We start from the raw sequence: 27,700 nt of genomic DNA on the forward strand, positions 1-27,700 counted from the left end.
ACTGCAAGAAAATATGCTAGATACTCTGCCATGTTTGAACATATGCATCATAACTATCACCGGTTCATGAACACCGAAGGTGATATGGTTCTGCTAAACTCTTTAAGTAAGGGTAAACAGATGAATGTTTCCGAGAAGTTGGAAATTTATAAATTGCAGAAGCTTGACAGGGAAAGTGGTCTAAACGAACACATGTCAGGTGATAATCAGTTATTTAAACTAGCAATCCAATATTCTAGAGATATGAACAGAGGGAAAGACCAGCAAGAAGAGGGACAGTTAAGAAAAGCACAAGTGGGTGGTAAAGGTCAACTCCCCTGCTATGCTGCAGACTCCTCCCTCTCCAACCCTCCAGATGTTCAACCCACCAGCTAGACAATCTGCCAATAGAGCTCATAGAGCCCACGCACTTGCAAAGACTTTGCATCAAAAGTAAGTCTCTTTTAATTTCAACACTGGCTTCTCATTTCGTCATGTTGCCTTTAGAACCATTATGTTTACTTTTTCTTTTTCTTACAGACAAATGAAAAATTCTAATTTAACCTGGCAGGCTTGATCTACAAATAATGGAATGTTCAGATATTGTATTGAATAAGCAGACGGTGTCACAACTAGGGACCCAAGAAGGGCGGTGCGGCTATGAAAGACCATATACATAATGCCACACCACAAGTGCCAAGCAGCTCACTGCATACAAATGTTTTATAGAATTTGGACATAACATAAAAGATTTTCATGTTTGAACTTTTATTTGAATGTTGTTGTAACTTATTTTCATTTTATCTGCATTCTGTTTGGACATAAAATAATGTTAAATAAGGTCTTTATATACTAGTTGCGTCTGTAGACACTATATTATAATTCATTAGTTAGACTTCTACCTTAGAATTGAAGGGAAAAACCTCAGCCTTTGTGGATAAGGTTAACTTCTGAAAGTAACCAGGGGAACCTGACCCCTACTGAGCACATCCCCAGGTGGTGGATAAGGGGCCCCTGCAGTATTCAGGGCTGGTTGAAATAACCAATATAACTGAAGAAATTGGAAGAAAATATGTGGAGGCAAAGAACTTGGCTAAGAAAGAAGTGGAGGAAGAGGAGAGGAAAAGCTGGGCTCATTCACACAGGAATTGAGAGATAATATACACGGTAGCAAGGAATTATTTTATGGTATCTTAAGAAACAAGAAGAGAGATCAAGTAAACACGAGATTTGTGAATGATGAAGGCGACATATTATTAACAAAGCCAGAAGAAGTATAGGGGGAGAGTATTTCCAGAAGTTGCTGAACATGAGAACTAATGACAGTCATTCAGTGGACCACCACGAAAGGCAATTAGCTGGTCAAGAAATGGATAAATAAATTATTACGAATGAAATTGAAATGGGAGTAAGAAAGATGAAGAATGGAAAAACTGCAGGTAGGGATGAAATTTCAGTGGAGATGATAAAGGCGGCTGGAGCTGTAGGCCTGCAGTGCACATATTGAATTCTCAGGATTGTCTGGGAGAATGAGGTCCCTGAGGATTGGCTAAAAGGAATAACCGTCCCAATTTTCAAGAAAGGTGATAAGAAAGTATTGAAGAACTACAGGGGAATTACTCTGATATCCCATGTTGCTAAGATAATGGAGAAGATACTGGAAAGCAGGATAAGGTTGAGGGTTAAAAATCAGCTACAGGAAAATCAGTTTGGTTTCAGAAGTGGGTCAGCCATGGAGCCATTTTCATTATGAGACAACTAATGGAAAAGCAATGGAAGTATGGGAATAATATGGTGATGACATTCATTGATATTGCAAAGACTGGGCGAGTTGGCCATGCGGTTAGGAGCGCGCAGCTCTGAGCTTGCATCCGGGAGATAGTGTGTTCGAACCCCACTATCGGCAGCCCTGAAGATGGTTTTCCTTGTTTTCCCATTTTCACACCAGGCAAATGCTGGGGCTGTACCTTAATTAAGGCAATGGCCGCTTCCTTCCCACTCCTAGCCCTTCCCGATCCCAACGTCGCCGTAAGACCTATCTATGTCGGTGCCACGTAATGCAACTAGGAAAAATATATGTATGGAAAAGGCTTATGATACTGTCCCCAGGACTAAAGTTTTGGACAGTCTGGTGCCGAAAAGGAATTGAACAGGCATTAATAAAAATGATCATGGCAATGTACAAGGAATGTTGTAGTTGTGTGGAAACACAAGTTGGTTCAGTCTTGATAGGGCCATACAAGAGCATGTCACAATACTGTATTGTTGATGATTATGTTCATTTGTAGTCGTCTGAACACTAAGTCAGCAGGTTTCTCCTTGGACGGCACATGGTGCTACTCATTTGTATCTTTACCAAGTTCAAACTCAGAGCCTTTAATGTTTTCTCGAGCAGTCTTATCGAGAGAAGGGATCCGTCAATCTCAGACGTTGAAGGGACAGGTTTTCAGCTATGCTACCCTTCATTTTACACAGAGCAACATTTTTGTCACTCGAATTTCATTCGTAAATGATCTGCCATACACACGTAATTGCTATTTGTTGAGCCCGCAATCAGATGATTATAGAGAAGAGATGTTATGGCCCTACATGACTTATGCCATTGTCAGCCTTGACCGAAGCATTGAAATTAACAAGTGCTTTTGTTGTTGAACTTGACTGATTTATGACAGGGTGATGTGCAATTTAATAGTGATTTTCTTCCTGCGAGGGTTTCACATTCATTTCTTTCATGTGGTCAAGTGATTCGAATTCACACATGAATGTAATATATTCCTGGCAGAAATTATCATTTACTTTCAGTCTTTATTTCAAGGACAGGACATGCTGAATTGCCATTTGTTTAGATCTACCAAGCTTTTAAGTATTCCTTAATAGGGAATTACTTGTCTATCGTCATGTGTTGCTGGAAGTCTGCTTCACATTAATTTTACGTTTTTGTTGTTCTCTTGTATTATAAAAAAATAGTTGAATTTCGTTTTGTAGGTTGCGTAAGAATAGAGATTGACAAGCCGTAGTTTTTATCTTCCTTTCATGTTAGTAGGTAGCTACAACTGACTACTTTTTTATATTGTGAACTCACCTTCACCGCATTCGTCATTTAGTGCTGCATTCTTCTCGGCATTTGAGGTGCACACACTGCCACAGTTACGGGATTACAGTCAGCCAATTACCTGAGTCAAACATGGATGACATCATCGGTTTTAGGTTTTACACTCTTCATGGATGTTCTCAGCAGTTCTAGTGCCGTGTGTCATGACTTCTCCTGTACCTCCCCTCTTCAACTGGTCTATATAATTACAGTAAAACCTCGTTGATTCGAAGTTGTTGAGACACAATAATCTGACTTCAAATTACGTGATTTCGAATTTACCGTCAACTCGTAATTCAGAAATGCCAACCCTTGCTGCGTCAGAAAAATTCTAAGACCCGTAACTGCATGCAGGTAACCTTGATTCACAGTTTAAACCTTTTAGATGCCATCGATAAAAAGCTATTTCCAAAATGTATTCAAGGTGGAATTGCAGTATAAATAATGCACTTCGATAACTCACTGACAAACAAACTCCCGCAAAGAAAGAAAAAAGCCTGATCCAAAGACGAAGAGAAATCTATGTTGGCTTCCCTGTGCAAGTCCTTTATTCACTGGATTAGTGTACTGATGCATTTTAGATGCCGTGTACTTGCACGGAATATAAATAATCCCCTTCAAAATATTGTGGCTTATCAAACTTTCCTATGACGTGGAGAGAAAGTCTCTTGCTTCTGTTTACGTTACAACACAGTACAGTGACTATCCGCACCATGGCACTTCTCTCGTAATTCAGAAATGCTAACCCGTGCCGCGTCACAAAGTATTCTAAGACCGGTTTATGCATGAGTTTAAAGGTAAGTTTTAACCTTTCATATGTCATGTATGTATGTTTAGTCCTCAGCCCGTAGGCTGGTTGGATCCTCAACAGTTCCGCCATCAGCTGTCATAGATGGCCTAGGCATCACTGAAGAGGCGTACTAGGGAAATGAGGAGTGAGGTAGTTTACCGTTGCTTTCCTCACCGAGCCAGAAGTCGCTATTACATATCATTCTGCCAAGCCCACTGAAATGCATGCACCAAATGACCCTATGAGCAATATTTTCACACCATTCATAGCAGGGACTGGCTGCAGAAGGAATGGCATTACTAGCATCACTCATACCTCAGCCACTTTCATATTGTCAAAGCCAAGGATAAAGCAGAGATGGATCAATGAAAGTAACAAAATTGCTCTAGCCCATACCAGAAGACATAGTGCAGTGTAAACACTAGGTCCCACCAGCAAAGGCACTCAAATGTCATATAAAAACGTTTTCCAAAATGTATATAAAAACTTTTTCCAAAATGTATCCAACAAGGTGCATTTACAAATAATGCACTTGGATAAATCACTGGCAAACAAAACCTCACGCAAAGACAGACAAAGCACTTTCCTGGATGACTGTACTTTTTCCATTTTTAGATGCTTCCGTGTGCATTGCCACACAGTACAGTGACCCCCACCCTTGTACAATTTCTCTGCTGGCACTTCTCTCCTTTCAAACGATAAGTCGGTTTGGGCTCTGGATTAAAAATTCAGTTTCATCGGCATTGACAATATTGTTGGCTGCTACGTGATATTGTGGCAATCTTTAAAGCTCTGAATACAAAAGAATTATGATTTCACTCGATCTTAGTAAATATGAAACACACCGAAGTGAGTGAAAGTGCGGAAAGCTACCCCTGCACATTCCGGAAGACACGTTCTATCATGACGTGGATAAGTTTTGAACTTAAATTACTCTGTAAAATACTAATTTTTTACTGTAAAGGCTGTTTTGATTTAAAAGTCTGAATTTTGGTAGTGAGAGCGACACTGTACTTCGAATTGCGAGTTATCCGTATTTCGAATTAAATAATTCAAATAACAGTCAAAATTGAGTTGTGCAGTTATTATAATGACAGGCCCTTTTTCCTGCTGGTGCCAGCATACTGCCCGTGACAGAGAGTTGGTGATTTTCCATTAAAATAGCAGGCCACTATGTCTAATGCTAGTCACACTTTAGATGGGTACATTTGTTTGTAATGGCGGGCACCCTGGCCTACAGCTAAACACAATCGAGTAGGGGAGTATTGAACAAAATTGCGTGCTCCCTTGCCTTCTGCAAGTCAACTCGAGAAGTGAATTATTCATTAAAATAGTAGGCCCTCCTTACTAATGCCAGTTACGCAGAAATTGGTGAAGGATCCCATTCCTACTGCCAGTCAAAGTTGGTGTGGGGAGTACTGATTGCAATAGCAGACACACCCTTTCTCGATGGCTACAAATCGACATCAGTGAATATATATACTCTAGATCGACATACGAAAGTATATGCATGTTTTCAATATTCCAGACCTTCGTTTTCAGATTAACTGCTGCTAATCGATACGTTATTTCGACAAAGGATTGTACCATAACAGCAGTATTCAGCGGCCTCAATGGCTGCTCCTATGATATTTTCACGCATCTCATCTATTCATGGGTGAGGTTGAGTTATAAACGCATAGTGGCCTCCGGTTCAGAGGGCCCCACGTTCGATTCCCAGCCAGGTCGGGGATTTTAACCTTTACTGGTTATGTCCATTGGTCCGGGGGCTGGGTGATTGTTCTGTCACCAACATCCCTACAACTCATGCACCACACATAACACTATGCTCCAACACATGAACACGCAGTTACCTACACAAGGCAGAAGCCGTCCACCCCCGTCGGAGGGTCTGTCTTACAATTACTGCACTCGGATAGAAATAGCCCCATGAAATTATTATTATTATTATTATTATTATTATTATTATTATTATTATTATTATTATTATTATTATTATTATACTTGATCAAATTAAGAACTGCATATTTAATCACTTTTAACGAACAGTACTACGGTGCCAATCTGACAGTCCAAACTTCCAGAGCTGGAATGACCAAGCCGCAGACAGCCGTGAACACTCCTCTATCATTATTCCATTAAATATGCACACTGCTCATTGCAATCAGCGCCTCAGAGAAGGGATTGAATAGTTCAAATGCTATGATGAACCAGTGTGTTATGTACCAGCAGAATCAGAAAATTTATGAACCAGAGGAATAGCACGCTAAAGAAGAAAATTATCTAACTCCCCAGTTACTTCCCCTCACTATTCAGGCAGGCTGTTACGCTCTGTATGACCGGGTGAGTTGGCCATGTTGTTAGGGGTGCGCAGCTGTGAGTTTGCATCCGGGAGATAGTGGATTCGAACCCCATTGGCGGCAGCGCTGAAGATGGTATTCTGTGGTTCCCCACTTTCACACCAGGCAAATGCTGGGACTGTACCTTAACTAAGGCCAAGGCCGCTTCCTTCACTCTCCTAGCCGTTTCCAATCCCATCGTCACCATAAGACCTATCTGTGTTGGTGCGAAGTAAAGCAAATAAAATAATACTTGGTATGCAGCAGTAATTCTATCTACTGGAGATGAGTTGCAACAGATGTCACAAAGCACTTCACAACAAACAATGGTCAATGTAATGTTATTGTTGATCAATGTTATGGGCTTTCTATATTGTAGGCCTTCCCATTATTTTTCTTTCGACTCTGTGATTTGTAAAATTAATTACAGCATAGACTGTAGTTCCTTATTTTACAACTTTACATACTGATTTTCATTAAATTATGTTTACCACTTTCTCGTGACTTAGCGCTGACATGGACTTAGTAACGCAAATCCAAATTCATGAATATCTTTGTGATCATAGCCAGTACGGTAGCAATGTATAAGACATAATTGATCAGAAATTTAATACTATATAACTTTTGTTATGTAGTATTTATCAATACGACCTCTAATAACAAATATGTGGGAATTAAATTTTAGTGTGAATAAAATTATTTATAACCTAGTTATAGCATCTTATTCCACGACTTTGCATACCGATTTTCATTGAGATAGGATCACAAATAACAAATATTTTAGAATTAAATTTTAGGCCTTCCCCTAAACTACCATTTCACTCAGCGTGAATACAATTATTTATGGCCTAGATTGTTTCGGCATATTCTCCGGCTTTGCATACCAATTTTTATTAAATTCTCTTAATTTGTTTTCTCGTGATGCATGTACATACATACAGATATACAGACATAAATTACGAAAAATTAAAAACTGCATTTCCTTGTTACTGTGGACATGACAGATACATAAATGCCATCCTTTTTAAATTCTGAGCAATGTACAGACAAAACTCTTACTTTATATATATATATAGATGCAACATAAAAGAAATAGAGATATGATGAAACATCATAGGACCAAAGTTGTAGATCACTTCAAATTAATCTGAGATTGTGCTATCCGTTTTGTGGCCAGAAATATTCATTTCAGGCAAGAAATCAGTACAGCCTTCTGAACCACCCAGTACCTGCTTACACACACTCTCATTGGTCACATCCATTTGATGCATTAACACATTCACACATCTGAAGAGTGGATGACTTACCTCCGTGGCTCCAGTAAATAAGACGTGCAGTGGTAGTGCGTCTTATATCCTTCTGTATAGAAGAACTGCGCTTTGTTTGTGGTTTTCAGATGGTATTTGTGATTTTATTTTGGGTGCTGAGTTTATGTTAGTGTTATCTGGTGAGTCCACATTCATTTAATAGTGTTTTAGGGTCATATTTATTATCAGTTTTGTGCCCTAAATATCTGCCATCTTGTTCACTGCTACAATGGCTCCACAGATATCACTACTTAGAGGGTAACTTGTTATATCTATTTTAAACATTTTGCCCTAACTGTGACACATTTTGTCTCGCCTGCCATCACTACCATGGAGACCACAAAGAAGGTGTGCACTCTACTCTCTTTTCACGCGGTTGCCTAGGTCACAGAGTCTGCCCATTTTGTCAGCCATCTTAAGAATTGCAAATTTGTTACGATGTGTAGACAACCTCCAAGATGGTGTACCCTGGGCAACGGACTGCAAGAGCACGGCAGCAGAAAGTCTACATTATTGGTAACCAAACTAGATCTCGTGTCTCTCCTCGTTTTTACGATCTACAAACTTATCCCAACGGCTCCTTTAAGAACCAATTCACACAGAACTCAAAATGCATTGGACCTTGTGCCCATGTCCTACAACTGAACATTGAAGGCAGATCCAAAGATAAATGTGAATACCTGAATAAATTCTCTAAATAACATAAAATTGATCTCATCGCCCTACAAGAAACCCATCTAAAAGATGATCAGGTAGACTCTAGAGCAAGAATACCTGGTTATAAAATTGTAGGCATCCTTGATTCAGAGATTTATGGTTCTATCATGTACATTCACCAGGACATATCCGACTACAGTGTTTTGCTACCAACAAAGTAATACTGAAATCATCTCTGTCAACATAATGGGAACAACCGTATCTGAAGTGTACAAACCACCGCAGGAAAGCTGGCCAGATCTCACTCTTCCAAACATAAGTCATCCAGTTGTTTACATTGGATTTTTCAACAGTCATCACACTTCATGGGGATATGACAAAAATGAAAACTGAGAAAAGCTATCAGATTGGATGGACCAGATCCAACTTCATCTGTCCTACGATGCAAAAGACAAAAATCTTTCCATTCTGCTAGATGGCGTAAAGGTACCAATCCTGATCTCTGCCTACTAACAATGGATGCTAACCATATTCCTTTACGCACGATCAGATTAAAACACAATGAACACTTGAAACACGAAAATATTCTTAACTGTTTGGACAATGAACTTCTTAGAGAAATCAAGCATAGCTAATGGCGGGGCATTACAAAGAGCTGATTTAAGGTCTTCAGGAGCGGCTTGGTGCGACGGCTCCCATTCAAATTTGACGCCTTTCCTACGCAGTAAGTTAAGGGTCGCCGCCCTGTTAACGAAATTGGGAATAAATTTCCTGAAGAAATTCACCATGCCTATGAATCTAGCGATTCGTTAGATGTCCTTAGGAGGCTTGAAGTCACGAATAGCCTGTGTTCTGAAATGGTCAATGGAAACCCCATCGGGCGACACAAGATGCCCTAAGGACAAGCAAAAGCTACCCTAGATAATTTCACTGTCAACCCAGCCTTCTGAAGGCGATTGAGGACTTCCTTCAGAAGATCTAAGTGCTCTTAGGAGCTTTCTGAAAACACGACATCATCGAGGTAATGATACAAATATTCGAATATGATGTCCGAGAAGACCATATCGAGCATTCTGGTAAGGACAGCTGAACCCGTGGGGAGCCTGAAAGGCACACAGTTGTATTCATACAGATTCCAATCCGTGGCAAAAGCCGTTAGATGTTTGGAATCTTCTGCCAAAGGTATTTGTTTATATGCCTGGTTAAATTCTAAAGAATTTAGCTTTGCGAAACCATGGAAAACAGAAGTGAAGGTTAGGAAGGGGCACAGATTGTAACACCACTTTACTGTTCAATGCCCTGTAATAAATCACAGGCCTGAAACCACCTTGAGGTTTCGGTACGAGGAAAATGTACAATTAATGTGGCGACTTTGAAGGTCGAATAATACCATCCTTCGGCACCTGATCGATGATTTCCTGAAGAGCCTTCATGTTGGGTGGGGACAGCCTATAAGGAGGAAACCTAACTGGAATGGATTCCGTTAGCTCAATCTTGTACTCAATCAGGTCGGTTTCTCCAAGGGTATCTGAGAATACATCAGGAAATGACTGACACAACCTTCTAATACGTTCAGCCTGATCCTCATGTAGATGCCCAAGATCTAACAAGATCTCACTCTGGGTAGGCGAAATAGATGCAAATGACACAGAATTACTTTCAGCAAAGGGATATTAATGTTACTAGCAAACTTGAAGGTGCACGACTTCCTCTGATTGTCGAGCACAAGACCTGTATGAGGCATAAAATCGGCCCCCAATATTACAGGGCAAGACAATTGTTTAGCTACAAATAACTTCATTTTCCGGGTAAATTTTTTAATGCTAACTTTAGCAGAAAGGAAGCCTAAAATTTCCAATGGTGACAAGTTTGCCGAAACACATTTAATAGAAGAGAAATCATAGTTCGGAAATTTACAAGAAGCTTTTAATTTGGAATACTACTCACGCTTCCAGAATCTTATAGAGCCGTGACGGGTTCGTTATTTAGTACAATTTTGAGATACGGTACAAATCCTGGGTTCTCGGAAGTAATTTTAAGGCATTCCCAGGGCCTTCAAATGATGAATTAGATGAAGATTTATCTTTGAAAGATTTGTTGCCTAATCTAATAGGGGCTGAGCTTCTGGAAGGAGAATTTTGTGACTCAGTCGGTGACACTAGTCACTTCCTATCACATGGATTCGTGGAGGCAGCACCAGAAGTTGAACAAGGTGATGTGCTGTTACTTAAGGTGCAATTCTCAGCAAGATGGGAAAATGACCCGCGCTTGAAGCAACCTTGAGACGGAGCAGCTTCGCTCGTAGATTTTACCAAGAGGCATTTGTTTCTAAGATGTTCCGTTGATACGGATGTGATACACGTGCGTGTAGGAGATGTTCGGCGTGGTGGTGTTCGAGAAGAGTTAGATGGCGGAGGGGGCTCCGTGGCGACTCGTAAGGTGTCATTGTGCGTACCTTACTCCTTCGGCTGACACTGATATTGCTTCTAATTCCGAGAAGGTTTGGGGCCGAGATGCGAAACATAGGTACGTCCTATAGGGCGGAGAGATTCCTTCCACTATAGTTTGGCCAATTTGGTCTAGGAAGTGAGCGAATACCCTCGTATGCAACTTTATATCTTGGATAAGGGCAGCAATTTTCTCGTCCAACCTCTGTACTCTGAAATAGTACTTCTGGATGAAAGATGGCATAGCTCTAGCCCGAATGAAGTTAGCCAAAAGATGGGCATGGACATTTTCTATTGATTATCTATCAGCTATTTCTCTTGCATTTTTGTCTGAGAAGACACCTGCAGAAGAGGGTAAATTATTTGAAGTATTTGGGAGTGAGAGATGGCAAACAATAAAGCATGGTCTTGAAATTTGACTAAAAATCTTAAAAACGCAATTACTTCAATAGTTGAGTTAATGGAAAATTTGTATATTCCTTTAAGCAACATGGCTAAGGGGTGGAGCAAGGTGCTAAAGCCGGGCGAAAATAGGTGATGGCATTGGAGGTTGAAATGATTCAAACACTGCGTTTCTCAGAAAGAAGGGTGGAAGTTGTCTTAGATAGTCCGAAATTTGTTCCGATGGAGCAAATGGTTGTCGAGTCGCAATAGATATCCTACTCTGAATCGCTCTACTAGATTCTTTCTCTGTAGGCAAGTTTACCATAGGAACCTGGTCACTTTTAGGAGTAGCGGCCCCGGACAAAAGTTGACTAACTCTATTCGACATTTCAAACTGGTGTTCCACTAGATTACTTGCCTCCTTAGCATGATCATCTTTCAATTTTAGAGTGGAACAGAGGGGTAAAAAAAGGTACGGGCTTGAATGGGTCTATCTGCGACAGTGAAGAGTTTAACTAAAAGCATTAAAATCAAGGTGGTTTGTCTATTTTCTTATTTTTTCAAATGTCCAATTTTAACAAAAATGTTGCTCAGCGACATAACAAGATTTCAGGTACATAACTAGCTCGTTAGCCTAGATACAAGATAGGGGAAGTTAGAAAATCAACAAAATTTGTCAATTAATCATCTGAGCTTTAAGCTCCCAATTTTACAAATGTTACTTGAGCACTGTGGCTCCATCCACTCAATAGTCAAGGAGACAGATCTCCCAATATCATTTACAAGGTATACAAGCAGCTCTACAAATATACAAAGGGCGTCTATGCTCTATGAATTTATCTAGGAGACTGCGCTCTGAACCTCATACCCTTACTCCCGTAACCAGAGCATCCTTGCTCACTAAAATTTACACATTCCAGGTCCCTCAAGGCAAAACTTACATTTTACAGTTCAAACAGAATTCGCTGTCTTAAACACTCAACAGTCTAACCACTTAACATAAATGGTTGAATTTTACTGGAGTATTGAAAACCCATTGTACCGGGCCTTTCCGGGAAGAAAAAACCCAGGTTAATGTTACTGGCCCAAAAAAGAAAATATTGCAGAGGCGGACACTTGCACTGCTTGAAACTTACATTTAGAAGCTTAAAACCCTAGTTGGGCTCATTGTCCGACGTTAATCCTATATTACTGAGGTGACTAGGTGGAGAAAATTTAAGTTGGAGACAGAAAACTGTTACAAAATCATAGTCCCCTCAAAGTCGAGTTGATAGGGAACTCCAGAGGGTTTCACACTCTCTATTCCCGAATTTAAGCTAAGTGCTTTTCGGATGGTTTGAAATTTTTAGTAGAAATCTACATTTTAGATGATTAGAAATTTATGGTTACATTAATAGAGATAGGAAACCTTCCCCGAAAGCTAGCTTTCTATAGCTGCCATTACCTTAATCTGCAGTAAAGCTCGATGAAGGGCGAGATGCTCCCGCCTCCTCAATTAGCACATACTCAGTAAAGTTGATGATCAATGGGACAAGAGAGCTTGAAAAAGTGCCAGCTTTTATACCCAAGGGGATGGTTCTGGTGAACTCTGAGCTAACACCCATCACACCTGCAAATTTTATTGGATAATCAAATGTGTACAAGACAGTTCCTATTGGCTAATTAAATAGGTAGAAGAAGAATGTTACTGGTGAAAAAATACATATTCAAAATTTCCTATTGCTCAGTTTTGAGGTTGGCGCAGTGTATTTTAAGTTTTGACAATCTTAACACACAAGAAACAAGGAATAATCAACTCAGTGTAGTAAACCTCAAAATAAAGAATGTCTTTTGGAGTTTAATAGTTCCCCTTCACACTAGAGGGCATAACATAAGTTTTTTCTTCGTAGAGACATCTATAGAGAAGTTCACACTTTTCGCACTAGTTGTTGCAATCACTATATTGAAGATGGCATTCTTCAAGGCGCTTCATTTGAATGAACGGGCGAGTGTACCTTGCAGTACAGTAATAAACAAGTTTAAGGATTTTGAGCGACTGCAAAAGACCGTGACAATATTGTGAGATGGACGTTGGGCAATGGTATGATGATAAACAGGGTGAAAGTTCAGGTTGTGTGTTTCACAAATAGAAAGAGTCCTCTCTGTTTTTAATTATAATATTTTGTTGAAGGGGTGAATGTTCCTCATGGGGATCTCTCTAAGTCCCTAGGTATTCATAATAAAGATAGATAATCACATAAACAGAATTCAAAATAAAATTGTCAGACCTCTTAATATGATTATGAGTTAATAGGGGTTTTAAAGGAGAGGACATGTAAATCTCCAGCATTGAGACCGTCGCCAGAATTACTTCATTTGAGAACAGGAAATAATCCACAGAAACAACTCCATTTCTTGTGGGTGATTTCGGACAAACTATTTGTGTTATGCAGATGTTGCAAAGTTTGGGCTGGGAAGACTTGGGGAAAGGAGACAAGCTGTTCCACTAAGCAGTATATTCTGAGATGTCATTGGAGAAATGGCTTGGAATTCAAAAGTACATACATTGGCAAATGTTTGCTTATACAAAGATGATTTAATGATTGAAATAATTCACCAAAGGAGTTGTTTCATGAATTTCAACAACCTTCTTCTACATAAACAACTGAGAATGAATCTTTCACCTGGTTGACAGCCCTAAATGCTGATCAGTGGTGATTGATTGATTGATTGATTGAGACATTGATTGATTGATTGATTGATTGATTGATTGATTGAGACATTGATTTATTTTTTGTCTTAATGTGATGTACAGAGAAGAATGATCGATATTTCTGTAGCTATGATTTAAGCATTGCCCACTTGTTAAGAATGTGGTAGGAATAATGTGGGATTATTTTATACTAGGAAATGTACCCGTGCTTCCCTACTGTATTCTACATTGTATATGGATTTCTACGTAAAAAAATACTGTAAAGGCAATGAGTAAGATTATATTGCATCTGTGCCCCGTCCTATGATATTTTCTCGTATCGCATGTATTTATGGGTTAGGTTCAGTTAGTCATTGAATGGGGTGAAATTTGGTATGGTATTCACATACTACTTTATTCTTTGATACACTGGAATCATAAAATTTGGAGAACATATGGCCACTGGCCGTGTCAATGTGCGTGCTCAGTGTCATGATTGCACCTTTCCGATAAGTGTGCCAAATGATAACATATACATGTAAAAAGTGCAAAATTAACTTGAACTCCTGAAATGCAGTTCTTTTTAACTTATAAGGGATAGAGATACAACAGAAAGTCATAGGCCCAAAGTAGTACATCTCTCCACATTGAAGGGCGATTGTGTGTTCTCTTTTGTGATGCGACTTACCGTTTAGGCACCAATTATTCCGGAAGGAAGGTCTGCACCGTCGTTAAAATTGCATCTATATTCCAATATTTTCCGGGGCCAGAAGTTATACATTTGCATAGCTTGGAATATTTCCTCAAAGAAAAGGAGTCCAGATTTCGGGATTAGCACTCGCATACATATGGAGTAATTAAGGAAGAAATTCATACATTTGAGAATGTTGAACTTAATAGAAAATTGGATTATAACTGAAAACAGCCAGATAGGCCAAATATGTAAATACCAATTGGATGCACTAGAAAATCAAATGTTCCTCAATAAACTATGATGGTGTGAGTTGCGGATATAAGAAAGCAGTCACAGAGGATAAATTTAGGCGCAGGGATTCTTAGGTAAACAGATAAGAAGATGACTATTGGTGTTATTACTTAAGCTATTCGAGGACGATTATAACTTCCAACGATATTCCGCCAATATCCCGCAGAATTGCCGATTTGACGTCTCTCTTGTTTTCTACCCAAGGAACAACCACGAATTTACAGGAATGATGATAAAAATGGCAATACGTTACTCCCCTGCTGGCAAGCAGTCAGGGACGTTGCCATGGTAACCTGTAGAATTCTTGTCGGTCTGTCGTCACACATTACAGAGCATGATATCCGCAGAAAATAGTAATTCTTCCCGTCATTTGAAGAGTAAGATAAATTATGAACATAGCAAAAGTTGTTTATAATGAAGAGGCGTTTCACATACAGTCTACGGAGTTTACAAGAAATCAATAATATAAGAGAAAATGGAGGGAAACCGTTCTGGTTTTCCTATAAATCCTCCGTCTATTCAAAGATTTTAAAATGATATGCATATTAAAAGCTACGCCGGGATGAGTATACACTAAAAATGACGTTTAGTCAAATTCTATAAGCCGTTTCACCGTGATAGTGGAACGGACAAACGGATAATTATCTGAAAAATTGGCAAAACAAACGAAATTACAGACAGCGGCCCCCTACAACTTTAATTATATAGATGTAGGAGCATGGAAAGAAACAAAGAGATGACAAGTTAATTCATGTATAGAATGATGGGAATAGGGGAATGTGAATATAAGAGGATAAGGATAATAGGTAGTCAGTGTGAAAATAGGGATCAGCAGAAAGAGAAAGAGAAGCAAGGAATGGTATTGGGTAAGGATTTGGAGATTGTATTTGTCCATTCATGTTCCTCCTTTCTATCACTACCTTGCCTACTTCTATACTATTCTATATACTTTTCATGTTCTTATCTCTCTTATCACTTATCCGAAAAGCAGTGGCAAAAGGGGTTCTGGTTATGACGTAGCAGGACGTTGTGCTAGTTAGGTTCCAAAAAGGGTAATAAATAAATAAATAAATAAATAAATGCAATGTAAATTTTAATCTTGTAGCAGTTGTATAGTATTATTTTAAGTCACTCCACATACTGTATATGACTTGATTATATTTGTATGTGCAAAAGATGTTATGAGTAGAATTTTTTAAATGATATAAATTTATAAAATGTGAGCTGTGTAATTAATAAAAAAATTGTTAGTGTAAATTGTATAACACTGTATTTTAGGAAAATATCTTCTTCTCTTGTCAATTTAAAATTTAGTGCTTGATAATGTATTTTAGTGTACCATTTGCCACCGAGGTAGACACCTCTTTTCCAAATAAAGTGATTTTGATTTGATCGTTACTTTCCATTCTTAAATGTTTATATTTTACATTGGGAGATAAATTAATTATACTCTTATTTTGCCAATATGAATTTTATTTTCTCACCTGATTCAGTTTAGGCCTATATACTCATATTTTTATTCCTTTACTTCTTTATTCTACTAGTCTTATTTCTTACTTATAGCCGTCCGAAGATATTAAGAAGGAAATATTCATAGAACAACATACTGATGATCAGCTGCTGGCATACATCAAAGAAGAAACAAAGTATGTACACCACAAACCTTATACAATATGGAATATGCTGTACCTATTCACAGTTGTGTTCATCAGTGGTTATTTTATCTTTGAAACTTTCCATTTTTATCAGTTTGATCCTGTCTTTACAAAGTTACATTTAAAATACTTGTATCTAAAAATTCTATTTGTTAAAATTATCTAAAATATTCATAAATTTTGAGATAAAAATTATTGTTCTTTCATGCAGTTTTATTGAATATATATCTACAAAGAAATCTCTAGAAGAACTAGATATTTCTGAAATATATTTGTTTACAATACCTTTGATCGTCACCATAAGACCTATCTATGTCGGTGCGGCATAAAGCAAGTAGCAGGAAAAAAAAGAATACCTCTAAGCAATCTTGAAAATGTATTCTTTCTTTCACTGTCACTGCTTCATTTGTTCATCACATTCTTATCATCTGAAATGTCATCTGCCACTATTGCCTCCAGATATTCTCAGTAATTTTTTACATTTGTATCAACAGTAACGCACGGAAAAATGCATGTTTGTAGATTATAAACTAAATAGTGTTATAACTCAAATATTGTCAGTTTTTGAATTATTCATTTGGTTAGATTCCTCTTTTATGATCTTTCCAGTTCTACTTTATGATAAGTAATTTCACCACTTGTGAATGCCAAAGCAGATAATTTGTAGTAGAAATGTAATGTTCAGTTCAGTAGTGCTACTTCTTAGATATAATAGTTTTTAAATAAAAGTTCCACATTTATGTAAGCTTATAAAGATATCATGGCATTGAATTTATGCTTGTTCCAGTGTTGTGGTCACACTTGCTGTTTGTCGCCATTTCCCACTTTTCACTTCAGTACTCTTTGTCAGTCAAGTGCTTGTACTTTGTTGTTTGCAAACACATTTACACAGTCATTATAAACTAATAAAATGGCATCCACAAGATAAGTTTTAAATTTGTGCATGTTGCCTAAAGAGCTTTCCAGCATTCATCAAGTAAGTGAACTTATTATCTGGTAGGAGTAGGTAAATAATGATGTAATCATATAATATTATTTCAGAATTTTTATTTTTATCAGTGACATAACAGAGTAATGCAAGTGAGTATCCTGTTTTCAAACATTTAATGCAATAGTATTTTTGAACTGTAGGTGTGCCATTGGACTACTTGCTAATTAATGTTTTGCTGTCACACCGTTCTTGGTTACTCTGTAGAATGATCTTTGATAATCACTGGGGAACCATTGTATAATATCGGCTTTGTGCTCTTAGACTCATTCTTGTATCGGCAGGTTCTGGAATGTCTAGTCATAGCCTAATATTTGACTTCAAATCAGATTATTGATTGAAACTACGATATTCAGGTAGGTTTATCTGATTTTGTTATTGATTAGAGTCTCCTCATCTGTTATGTGATGCTTTGAATTGTTCCCACTGTACATTCACAACTAATGGCAAGAAATATTCATTGCAGTCCTCAGAACTGCCCAGTATCAGCTTACACTTTCTCGTTATACAGAGCAGAACCATTCACACAACTGAAGAACACCTGAATACGTCATCTCTTCTAGGTTCAAATTCTGCTGTTTCTTTGTAATTCTTGTGTTTCAAGACACAATAGGCTATGATAGAGATCAATCTTGTAATATGACCACCAAAAAAATGTTGCTTATGAATACATTTCGCACACAAAATGAGTATTACTATTTTTGAATGGAGTTTAATTTAGCTTTGTTCTCCCTAAACGTACCTTATGCAGAGACACTCTCGAACCAGCAAAGTGACAAGCCTTTTGTGTATTATTTTATATTTCACCACTGGCGCTATGATATCCTGACTCATTTCAGCCGTCTACAAATATCATGCAGCAAATTAAATGACTTCTTTCAAAATGTCTAACAGGTTTGCTGTGTCATTTTGGTAATGAATTACATAAGAACAGCTTTTATTGCAAGTTTTTTTACGTCGCGCCGACACAGATAGGTCTTATGGCGACGATGGGACAGGAAAAGTCTAGAAGTGGGAAGGAAGCTGCCTGGTGTGAAAATGGGAAACTATGGAAAACCATTTTCAGGGCTGTCGACAGTGGGGCTCGAACCCACTATCTACCGAATACTGGATACTGGCCACACTTAAGTGACTGCAGGTATCGAGCTTGGTAAGAACAGGTTTTAATATTCATAAAATTTCCTAATTTCTGACTTGTGGAAAGACACATATTCCTGAGCTTACCAATTAGTGATGAGGTTACCTTCAGTTTGTGGAGAGAGACATGGCCTGAGTGGTGAGGTTAACTTCCATTTGTGTAGAGACACATGACCCTGAGCTAACCAATTAGTGATGAGGTTACCTTCCATTTGTGGAGGGACACATCGCCATGAGGTAAATAATTAGTGATGAGGTTAACTTCCGTTCGTATAGTAACACAGCCCTGAGCTGAACACTTTTTGCCGCTCCTCCATTGTCTTCATATATATAGACTTGAACAGGGTGAAAATAAATTGATTGACCTGATCGTCTGCTATCTATGACGGATGTAAGCAGAAATATGAATTGCAAAATTCCATGCTGTCTAGAATACACTGATGCACTCCCGTCTTGTTGGTACCCATAGAAATTCACTGGGTATACAAACTGTCACTTCCGATTAATACAGATAATCCTGAAAATTTCCTTTTGTTGAGTTATATACTTTTCTATAAAATACATTTAATGCAGTCACTTAAACAGAAAATCCAGAAGCATTCTATCATTCAAACAGTATTTTGTGAAAATAAGTAATTTATAGATATTGGACATAAGGCTTTAGGGGAGAGAATTGGAACGTATTAAGTTGAATGCTAGGATGTGTAACATATACATTGTATCTGTTTTTTACAGTAGAATACCCATCAATCTGCTTATTGTTATTCTGCTTCTTTAGTGTTAGTCCTGTGTCATGGCAGGATCCGGTGTTGTGATATGTTGTCTCCAGGTAGATCGGTCTCAGACCATGTCTGTATATAGTTTCACAGCTTTCAGTTCGCTGTGCACTGTATCTGTCCTTCGCTGTCTTGTTCGTCCCTTGTGCCTCTTTCCGCTTACTTCCTGTGTATATGCTGCCTTTGACAATCTATTACCCTCCGCACGCAACAATTGCCCAAACCACCGCGCACGGCTTTCCTCAGTTTTCTTCTGGATTGGTGCATTGCCAAGACATTTCCTTATAACATCATTTGAAATGTGATCCACTCTAGTTATGCCAGCCTTCCACCTGAGCATCTTCGTATCCATGATGCTTAGTTGGCGTTCTACCTCCCTGGTAACTGGCCAGCATTCGTTGCTAAGGAAAACGACAGGACAGATAACAGTACGGTAGGTAGTAGATTTCAGATTGTTCTTCATGCGACGGTCGCAAGGGTGCTCGTTGTCATTCTTTCCATCAGCCACACTTTGTATATCCTTAAGTTGACTGCATCAGTAAGTCGGCCATCATCGCAGACTGTGGAGCCATAATACTTAAATTTCACTACTTTTGCTATATCTTCACTGTCAACATGCATGGTTCCAACTTCTCGATGATGTAATGTCATGTATACTCTCTTCTTTTTGTTGAGGTTGGGGGGCAATTTGCCCTAGTCGATTGTTCCAATCTTCTGTTTGGCGCTGCAGATCAGGCTCATTCTCTGCAGCTGAAATGACTTCATTAGCATAGAGAAGTGTCCACGTGCAGGTCTGTAGTAATGTTTTCCATCACAAGAATGAACAGCAGTGGTGATACGGCAGGGCCTTGCTGGACTCCTACAGTTATGCGGAAGTCATCAGGTGCTCCTGCTCCTTCATTCTACGTAGAGCAATTGTACCCTCTCAGCAAAGTGCTCTGGAATGCCACGTTCTTGTAGCGCTGACCAGATAAGGTCACAAGGTACCCGATGGAAGGCTTTCTCAAGGTCCAGAAAGTCCAGATGAAGCCTCTTATTCTTTTGACAGTTCTCTCAACTAACAGCCGTGCGGTGTGAATTGCTCCACTTGTGCCACGATTTTACAAAAATCCAGGTTGGCTCTTTGTAATTTTGGCTAAATCGCTAATCTTATTGTCGAGGATTTGTTCCAAAACTGACATTGCGTGGCTCAGAAGTATGATCTGGTGTTAATTATAAAAATCGGCAAGGCTTCCCTTATTTATGAGCGAAGGTGATTGGGACTGGTAGATACGGAAATTTCAAGATTGAAATTGTGTCAAAATAGTTCCACCAGCATTCTCGCGCTTCCCGCCAGTCGGGTAGCAAATCGTCTGTTACCATATTGATGCCGTAAGAACGTTGGGTGTGTTCTGATTCATGATGCCTCGATTTGACTAGCTGTTAAGTATCCCGCTCGTATTCGTTCATGTCTAGTTTCACATATAGACTGTTTTGTTTTATTTTTGGCAATGACCTCCTTTTCTTCACTACTTGCTGCTAGTAGGCATTCGAATGAGCAAGAAACTTGTGGAACAGCTGTTCCTTCAATATTACTGCATCCTGAACATTGTCATTCCGAAGCCACATGTCATTGCCAATCCGTCGTCGTCGCCCTCATTTAGTTGTTCCAAGAATAGGGCATGTGGCGTCTTACAGTTTAGTCCGGCTCACTTCAACTGCAGTGATTGGTGGCACTGTAATTATTGCAACAACGTCGGCCTCCTTCAGGTGCCACCATTTGATCCATTTTGGTCCATCTCCTGTGAAGTTGTCTGCAACATCTCTGAGATTCTGTCGTCTCACAGGGATTTAGTCATTGTGAGTTGGATGGGAGCCACTGCAATACCTGCCTAGATGAGTATCACGTTCGCGATGACCAGTTTGTGCATTATCGGGAGTTCTTTGGTCGTCGTCATCGTTCTTCTGTCCATATCCATGACCGCAGTTGGCTGTGTGGTCTTCTTTTCTCCATCTGACGTCCACTCAGATCCCAGGCAACAATAAGATAGTCAACGGTGTTCTTGTTAATCACTGCCCAGAAGACATCTTTGCTTTCTGTGCCCAGGCCAGTTTGTGGAGCGTTGCACTTAGAAACTGGATTTTCCTTCTATCCCCAACGTAGACACGTTACATCAGGCGATTGTAGTACATTTGCACCCCAGAGGCTAAACAGTGAACATTTTTCTGATATAACACTCTGGGCCATTAGCCCTAATTTTTATAATTTCTGAGCACTCAGCTCACAACCATATATTACCAAAGGGCAGAAAACCCCTAATAACATGGAGCACTTGTTCCCACCTTCGAATATCAAGCCTCTCTGAGGCACTTTTACCACAAATAAAAGAGCTAACCTGCTCTCAATTTTTCAAGCTTATAAAGGTAATACCAGACTTGTACACATGATTGCCGTCAAGTCACAACTTACAATGAAACAGGGGTATCTTGTACCCAACCTACTGGGCCTTCGTTGAAAAAGAATAGGTTAAGTAATTGGCCCAAAATGCAAAACTGAATGGAGGCGTAAATTTGCACTCCTACACAAAACTTCTTAAAACCTAAGAGGCACTAGGCCGATGAAGCAGGGGCTATTCCCAAACTATGGAGGTGACTCGTATACAGAATAAATTTAATACATTACGGAAGAGTAGAAGAACGGTTATGAAAACATAGTCACCTCGAATTCAAAATGAAGGGGAGCTCGAGAGGGTAAAGCACCCTCTATCCCCGATTTTCAGTTACAGTTATATGAAGATTTACAAAATTTTACATGTTTAAGAGATAGGTTACATAAAAAAGTTTCGGACCTTCCCGAGGGTTAAACTGCTGAGCTAGCAAGAAAATAAAGATGTTAAACGGCCATTACCTTGTTGAAGAGCTGTTGCCGGATGAAAGAGGCGCTTCCCGCCTCCTGCTACACTTCCATACACTAGGCTAGGTGTTATACGAGTGGCCGAGAGACAAGAACATCAGCAGTTTTTATACTCTCGGGGAAGATTTGAGACCTTTCATGAATAATTAAGACACGCCCACAGTCGTTTTTTGGCTGGTTAAAAGTTACACATCAAAATTGGAGAAGAAAGACACGATTAGTCAAAAATTAATTACAGAAATAATTGATTGGCTAACTTCAAAACTAGCGGAAAGAAAAGATTTATATTGCCTACCCACAAATGAAAGAACAAAATTTAGTAAAGAACAAACTTATGAATACAAAATTTCTTCAAATAAAGTTCTTCCACTTCGCACCAGGGTGCATGGTCATAGTTTTTTTTTTGTAGAGACATCTATAAGAGAATGTTGACACTCATTGATCAATAGAAAACAAAACAAGTTGAACTCCACACAGTACTTACAACTTCGTAATCACAAAATTTACGGTGGTGACATCTTCTGAGAAAACGTATAAGTTGATACAGTTGTTAAAGTTCAGAGTTTCTCCTGTAGAGGGGTACTATAAGGCGGAAAATTCAAATGTGCGGCGTAAGGTGTGCCAGCCAGTACAGACCTCCCCCCCCCCCAAATGTCCTTCCCTGGGGTAACACAGAAGAAGTTTTTTAACAAAAGTTATTTTCCAAAATAAGGTCCATGTTTCCTGGTTGATAAGTTTAAATTAGTTGAATTCCAGCTTCCTTGCAAATAGATTTGTGGGAGAAAATGGATGAAACATTAAGAATTTCCAAAGTTTTGTAGAAGAATTTTGAAAAACCATTTAAAGCATCAAAACTTTTTTTAAAGTTTCCTTTGTTTTGATGTAGATTGTTAGGAGTTAAGTGAACTACGACTTGAGAGTGTCTTTGTTGCCGTAGAATGCCAACCACACGATGACAATTTTGACGGCAAGACCAGCCGCCGTTGGCGATGTCCAATCAAGGTCCTCCGGACCCCTCAAGTACCCTGAGATACCTCTCTCCCGCACTATGAGAGGGGTAGTCGTCGTGAAGTACGTCTCAGATGCGAAGTTTTTTACTGGCCCCAGATAAGCTTGCGGTTGGTGCGCCGCACTTCAGCCTGTGCCGGGATATTGCCTCTGGCGCGCCGTACACAGAAGGACATTACGGAGTGGAGTGGGCCCTTACCCCACCACGGTGGCGGTAAGGCGACGAACGGCTGAGGGGCACTGAAACAGTAAGATCTCGGCGGCAGAATTGTTGTTGACATTTGATTTAAGGGTACGATCGTTGTTGGAGAGGCAGAGGGGCCAGCGGCGTGGAAAATTTTTCTTTTTGCCACTGATATGGATTTAGCAGGAGACGGGAGCTTGGTAATGGCCGTAGGAAAGGACAGCAGAATGACCAGAGGGGAAGATCGTACAATTAACACATAGACACAAGGAACATAATCCAAGGGCAGAAGGCCTTAAAATAAAACAAAAATTAACCTTCAGGGGTCATACAAAATGTAAGAGACTAAGTTAGCAAGGATATTACACAGGTTTCACCTGAGATAGGTGAACCCTAAAGATCCTCTCGGTGGATGGATTGCTCACTAATAAAGTTACCGGAGTTAAGAAATCCAAAACCGTGCACGGCCCATGAAATCTGGGGGCCAGCTTGCTCGCGGGAACAAAGTTTTTGACCATAACATGATCTCCTACCTTTAAATTGGTGGGCCTCCGTCCACGATCATATCTTTCCCTAACCCTTTCATGAGAAATTTTAAGATTGGCCTTAGCCTTCTTCCATAGATCTCTAATATTATCTGGATCTATTGTCTCAGGTAAAATATCACTAAGGAACCAAAGGTTAGAGAGCTGCGTGTTTGGTACGAACTTAAACATCATTGAAGCTGGAGTGAACTTATGAGATTCACGAATCGCCGGATTCAAAGCAGAGGCTAACCAATGCAGGGATGTGTCCCACCTGGAGTGATAGTCATGATGATAGGCAATTAGAGCCGACCTCAGATTACGTTTGACCCGTTCAGCGAGAGATGGTTGAGGATAGTATGCAGAAGTAGTTACATGAGAGATGGACAGGTAAAAACAGAATTTACGGAAAAGATTGGAGGTGAAAGCTTCAGCGTTGTCAGAAACAATATATTGACACGGACCAAAAGAAGCAAAGATGGAATTTAAACAAGAAATGGTGAACTGAGCGGTAGCCAGCGTAGTCGGAAATAACCAGGAAAATCTTGTGAAAACATCTACACACAAATGGATGAATTTGTAGGCATTCCCCTTTGATTGGGGGAAGGGTCCTACGTAGTCGATATAGAGGCGTTCCATGGGGCGCGACGCTTGATGAGAAGACAATAGCCCTTGCTTAATGGACATGATAGGTTTACTAAGCCAACAAGATTTACAGGCATTTACCAATTCATGAATTTCGCTGTCCATACCTTTCCAAATCAACATTTCTCGGATCTTTTCCCGGGTTTTGAAGATGCCTAAATGTCCCCCTAATGGGTTCTCATGGTAATACTTGAAGATCTTAGGTACAAGAACAGCTGGAACCATAACTTTCATCTTCTTATCATGCCCCGAAGGGCAACATAAAACACCATTCCTCAAAACATAAGGGACCACATGTTCCCCAGAATAAACGGTTTCCATAATAGGGGCCAGCATCGGATCTTCACGTTGATATTTTTCAATGTCCCTAAATAGCATGGGAGCATCAGTTAAAATGGCATTTACACCAAGAGATATGGACTCGGGAAGTGATGAACCGTCGTCGTGTTCAGAGGTCTCTACTTCATTGGCAAACATACGGCTTAGTCCGTCTGCCACAACATTTTCAGTTTCTCTTATATGCCTAACCTCAAATTGGAAGGCAGAAATTCTGATAGCCCAGCGGGCTATGCGACCAGTACGACGCGGCCAAGCTAAGACCCAACTTAAGGCTTGGTTATCCGTTACGAAGTCGAACTTGACGTGTTCCAGATAGAGGCGGCACTTCTCTAGCGCAAATAAGACAGCCAAACCCTCAAGTTCATAGATGGAATACTTGGCTTCTTGAGCCAATAATGTCCTAGATGCATAGGTGATGGATCGCCTCCCTAGTTCAGTCTCTTGAAGAAGGACTGCAGCCACCGCCGACGACGACGCGTCGGTTTGGACGATGAATATCTTTGAGAAATCAGACATAGCCAGAACAGGGGCGTTACAAAGAGCTAATTTGAGGTCTTTGAAAGCGGCTTGAATTTGACGCCTTTCCTACGAAGTAAGTTCAAGGGAGCTGCTCTATTAGCGAAGTTAGGAATAAATTTCGTGAAGAAATTCACCATGCCAATGAATCCTTGGGAGATTTGAAATCACGAATTGCCTGTGTTCTAGAATGATCCTCTGCGACACCATCGGGCGACACAATATGCCCTAGAAATGACATGGAAGTCTTAGCGGAAACAACCTTAGACAACTTCACCGTTAACCCTGCCTTACGAAGGCGTTTAAGGACCTCTTTCAGATGATCTAGATGTTCTTCAAAGGTCTCAGAAAATACGACGACATCATCAAGGTAATGGTATAAGTACTCGAATTTGATGTCGGAGAAGACCCTATCTAGCAGTCTCGTAAGCACAGCTGCTCCCGCAGGGAGCCCGATAGGCACACGGTTGTACTCATACAAGTTCCAATCCGTGGCAAAAGCTGTAAGATGTTTAGATTCTTCAGCCAGAGGTATCTCGTTATACGCCTGATTGAGGTCTAGGATGGTGAAATTCCTTCCACAATGGCGTGAACAATTTCATCTTCTGGGAATGAAGAGCAAATACCCTAATATAGAATTTAATGTCTTCGATGAAGTCGGCAAGATTTTCATCCAGACGCTGTACTCGGTAATAGTACTTTTGTATTAGAGAGGATCTTGCTCTAGCCGGAATGAAGTTTGCCAGAAGGTGTGCATGAAAATCTTCAATAGTTGATTGTTCAGCGATTGCTTTAGCTATTTTGCCTGAGAGGACACCAATGGAATAGGGGTAAATAATTTGAAGAATTTGACACGGGGAAAGAGAAAATACAAGAGCGTGATCTTGGAATTCGACTAGAAACCTTACGAATGCAATGACATAGTTAGTAGAATTAACTGAAAACTTAGAAATACCTCTAAGCAACATAGCCAGAGGGTGAGGTAAACTACCGAACCCAGGTGACATAGTAGGTAACGGCCTAGGAGGTGGAGAAGCAGTTTCAGAGAGCGCATTATTCAAAACATATGGAGGAATGGATGTGAAACGACCTGACTCCGTTTCTAATGGGGCCGAGTTTTCTTGAACTCCTACGGATTTTCTACTTTCTTCTGCCTTGGAAGACTCCTCCTCATTAGCTGTGTTTGCAACCGTGGCTTGATCGGTCTTGGGAGTAGCGGATGCAGATAACAATTGACTAACCTTACTAGACATTTTAGACAGGTGTTTAACAAGAGCACTAGCCACCTTACCCTGAAGTTCATTTAACTTAAGAGACAGTAGATCGCTCACCCTATTATAAAAATGGAACAGTCTAGCCTGTACTCTCTTGAGTTGGCTTGGAGATGGATCACCTACTTCAAAAAACTAACGACAGATGCTAGCTCAGTAGTATTGTCAGTGATAGTGGAGAGAGCCTCATCAATATCTTTCTCTCCTAAAGTTGGGATACTAATCGGCAAATCGCGGGAATCCTTAAGTTTGGTGGTATCGGCTGCAACCGTGCCTCCAGATTGAACATTTCTAATGGTTAATTCATATATCAATTCCTCCTTGCGCAAATAGCCGGGATGGAGGTCTTTGCGAGAACCCGACATGATGGCAAAAGCTTGACAAATTTAGAAATTTAGAAAAGGAGGTTCCAGCAACTGAGAAAATTGTTAGAGTTCAAATTAAATGCAATGTTTAGCCGTCAAAGGGGCTTAACTGAGACCCATTCAACCAAGCTCTGCTACCACTTGTTACGGAGATACCCGTGGAACAGCAGAGGTGAAAGAAGGTATGGGCTGGAGTGGGTCTAACTACAAAGCTGAGATATTGATTAAAATTGCATTAAAGGTTATATTTTCAAAAATAGCAAAGCAATTTTCATATAAATGTTCAGATATTAACAAGAAACAACAAGTGAAATCAGGTACAATACCAGGAAAGCCAAGATTTAGAGATATTTTAACACTCTGGGCCATAAGCCCTAATTTTTACAATTTCTGAGCACTCAGCTCACAACCACATATTACCAAAGGGCGGAAAACCCCTAATAACATGGAGCACTCGCTCCCACCTTCAAATATCAAGCCTCTCTGAGGCACTTTTACCACAAATAAAAGAGCTAACCCGCTCTCAATTTTTCAAGCTTATAAAGGTAATACCAGACTTGTACACATGATTGCCATCAAGGCACAGCTTACAATGAAAGAGGGGTATCTTGTACCCAACCTACTGGGCCTTCGTTGAAAAAGAATAGGTTAAGTAATTGGCCCAAAATGCAAAACTTAATGGAGGCGTAAATTTGCACTCCTACACGAAACTTCTTAAAACCTAAGAGGCACTAGGCCGATGAAGCAGG

General features: G+C 39.8%; 1 protein-coding gene across 1 annotated transcript in view; it reads left to right on the forward strand.

Moving 5' to 3' along the window:
- Window positions 1–27,700, forward strand: part of LOC136885422 (gastrula zinc finger protein XlCGF57.1-like) — a 71,065-nt gene that overhangs the window by 37,284 nt on the left and 6,081 nt on the right. The window contains exon 4 of the mRNA XM_067157950.2: window positions 16,214–16,296. Coding sequence (XP_067014051.2) covers window positions 16,214–16,296 — 83 coding nt within the window. The remainder of the gene's footprint in view (window positions 1–16,213; window positions 16,297–27,700) is intronic.

Source organism: Anabrus simplex, chromosome 14 (assembly GCF_040414725.1).
Source record: "Anabrus simplex isolate iqAnaSimp1 chromosome 14, ASM4041472v1, whole genome shotgun sequence".
NCBI classification, from domain to species: Eukaryota; Metazoa; Arthropoda; class Insecta; order Orthoptera; family Tettigoniidae; genus Anabrus; species Anabrus simplex.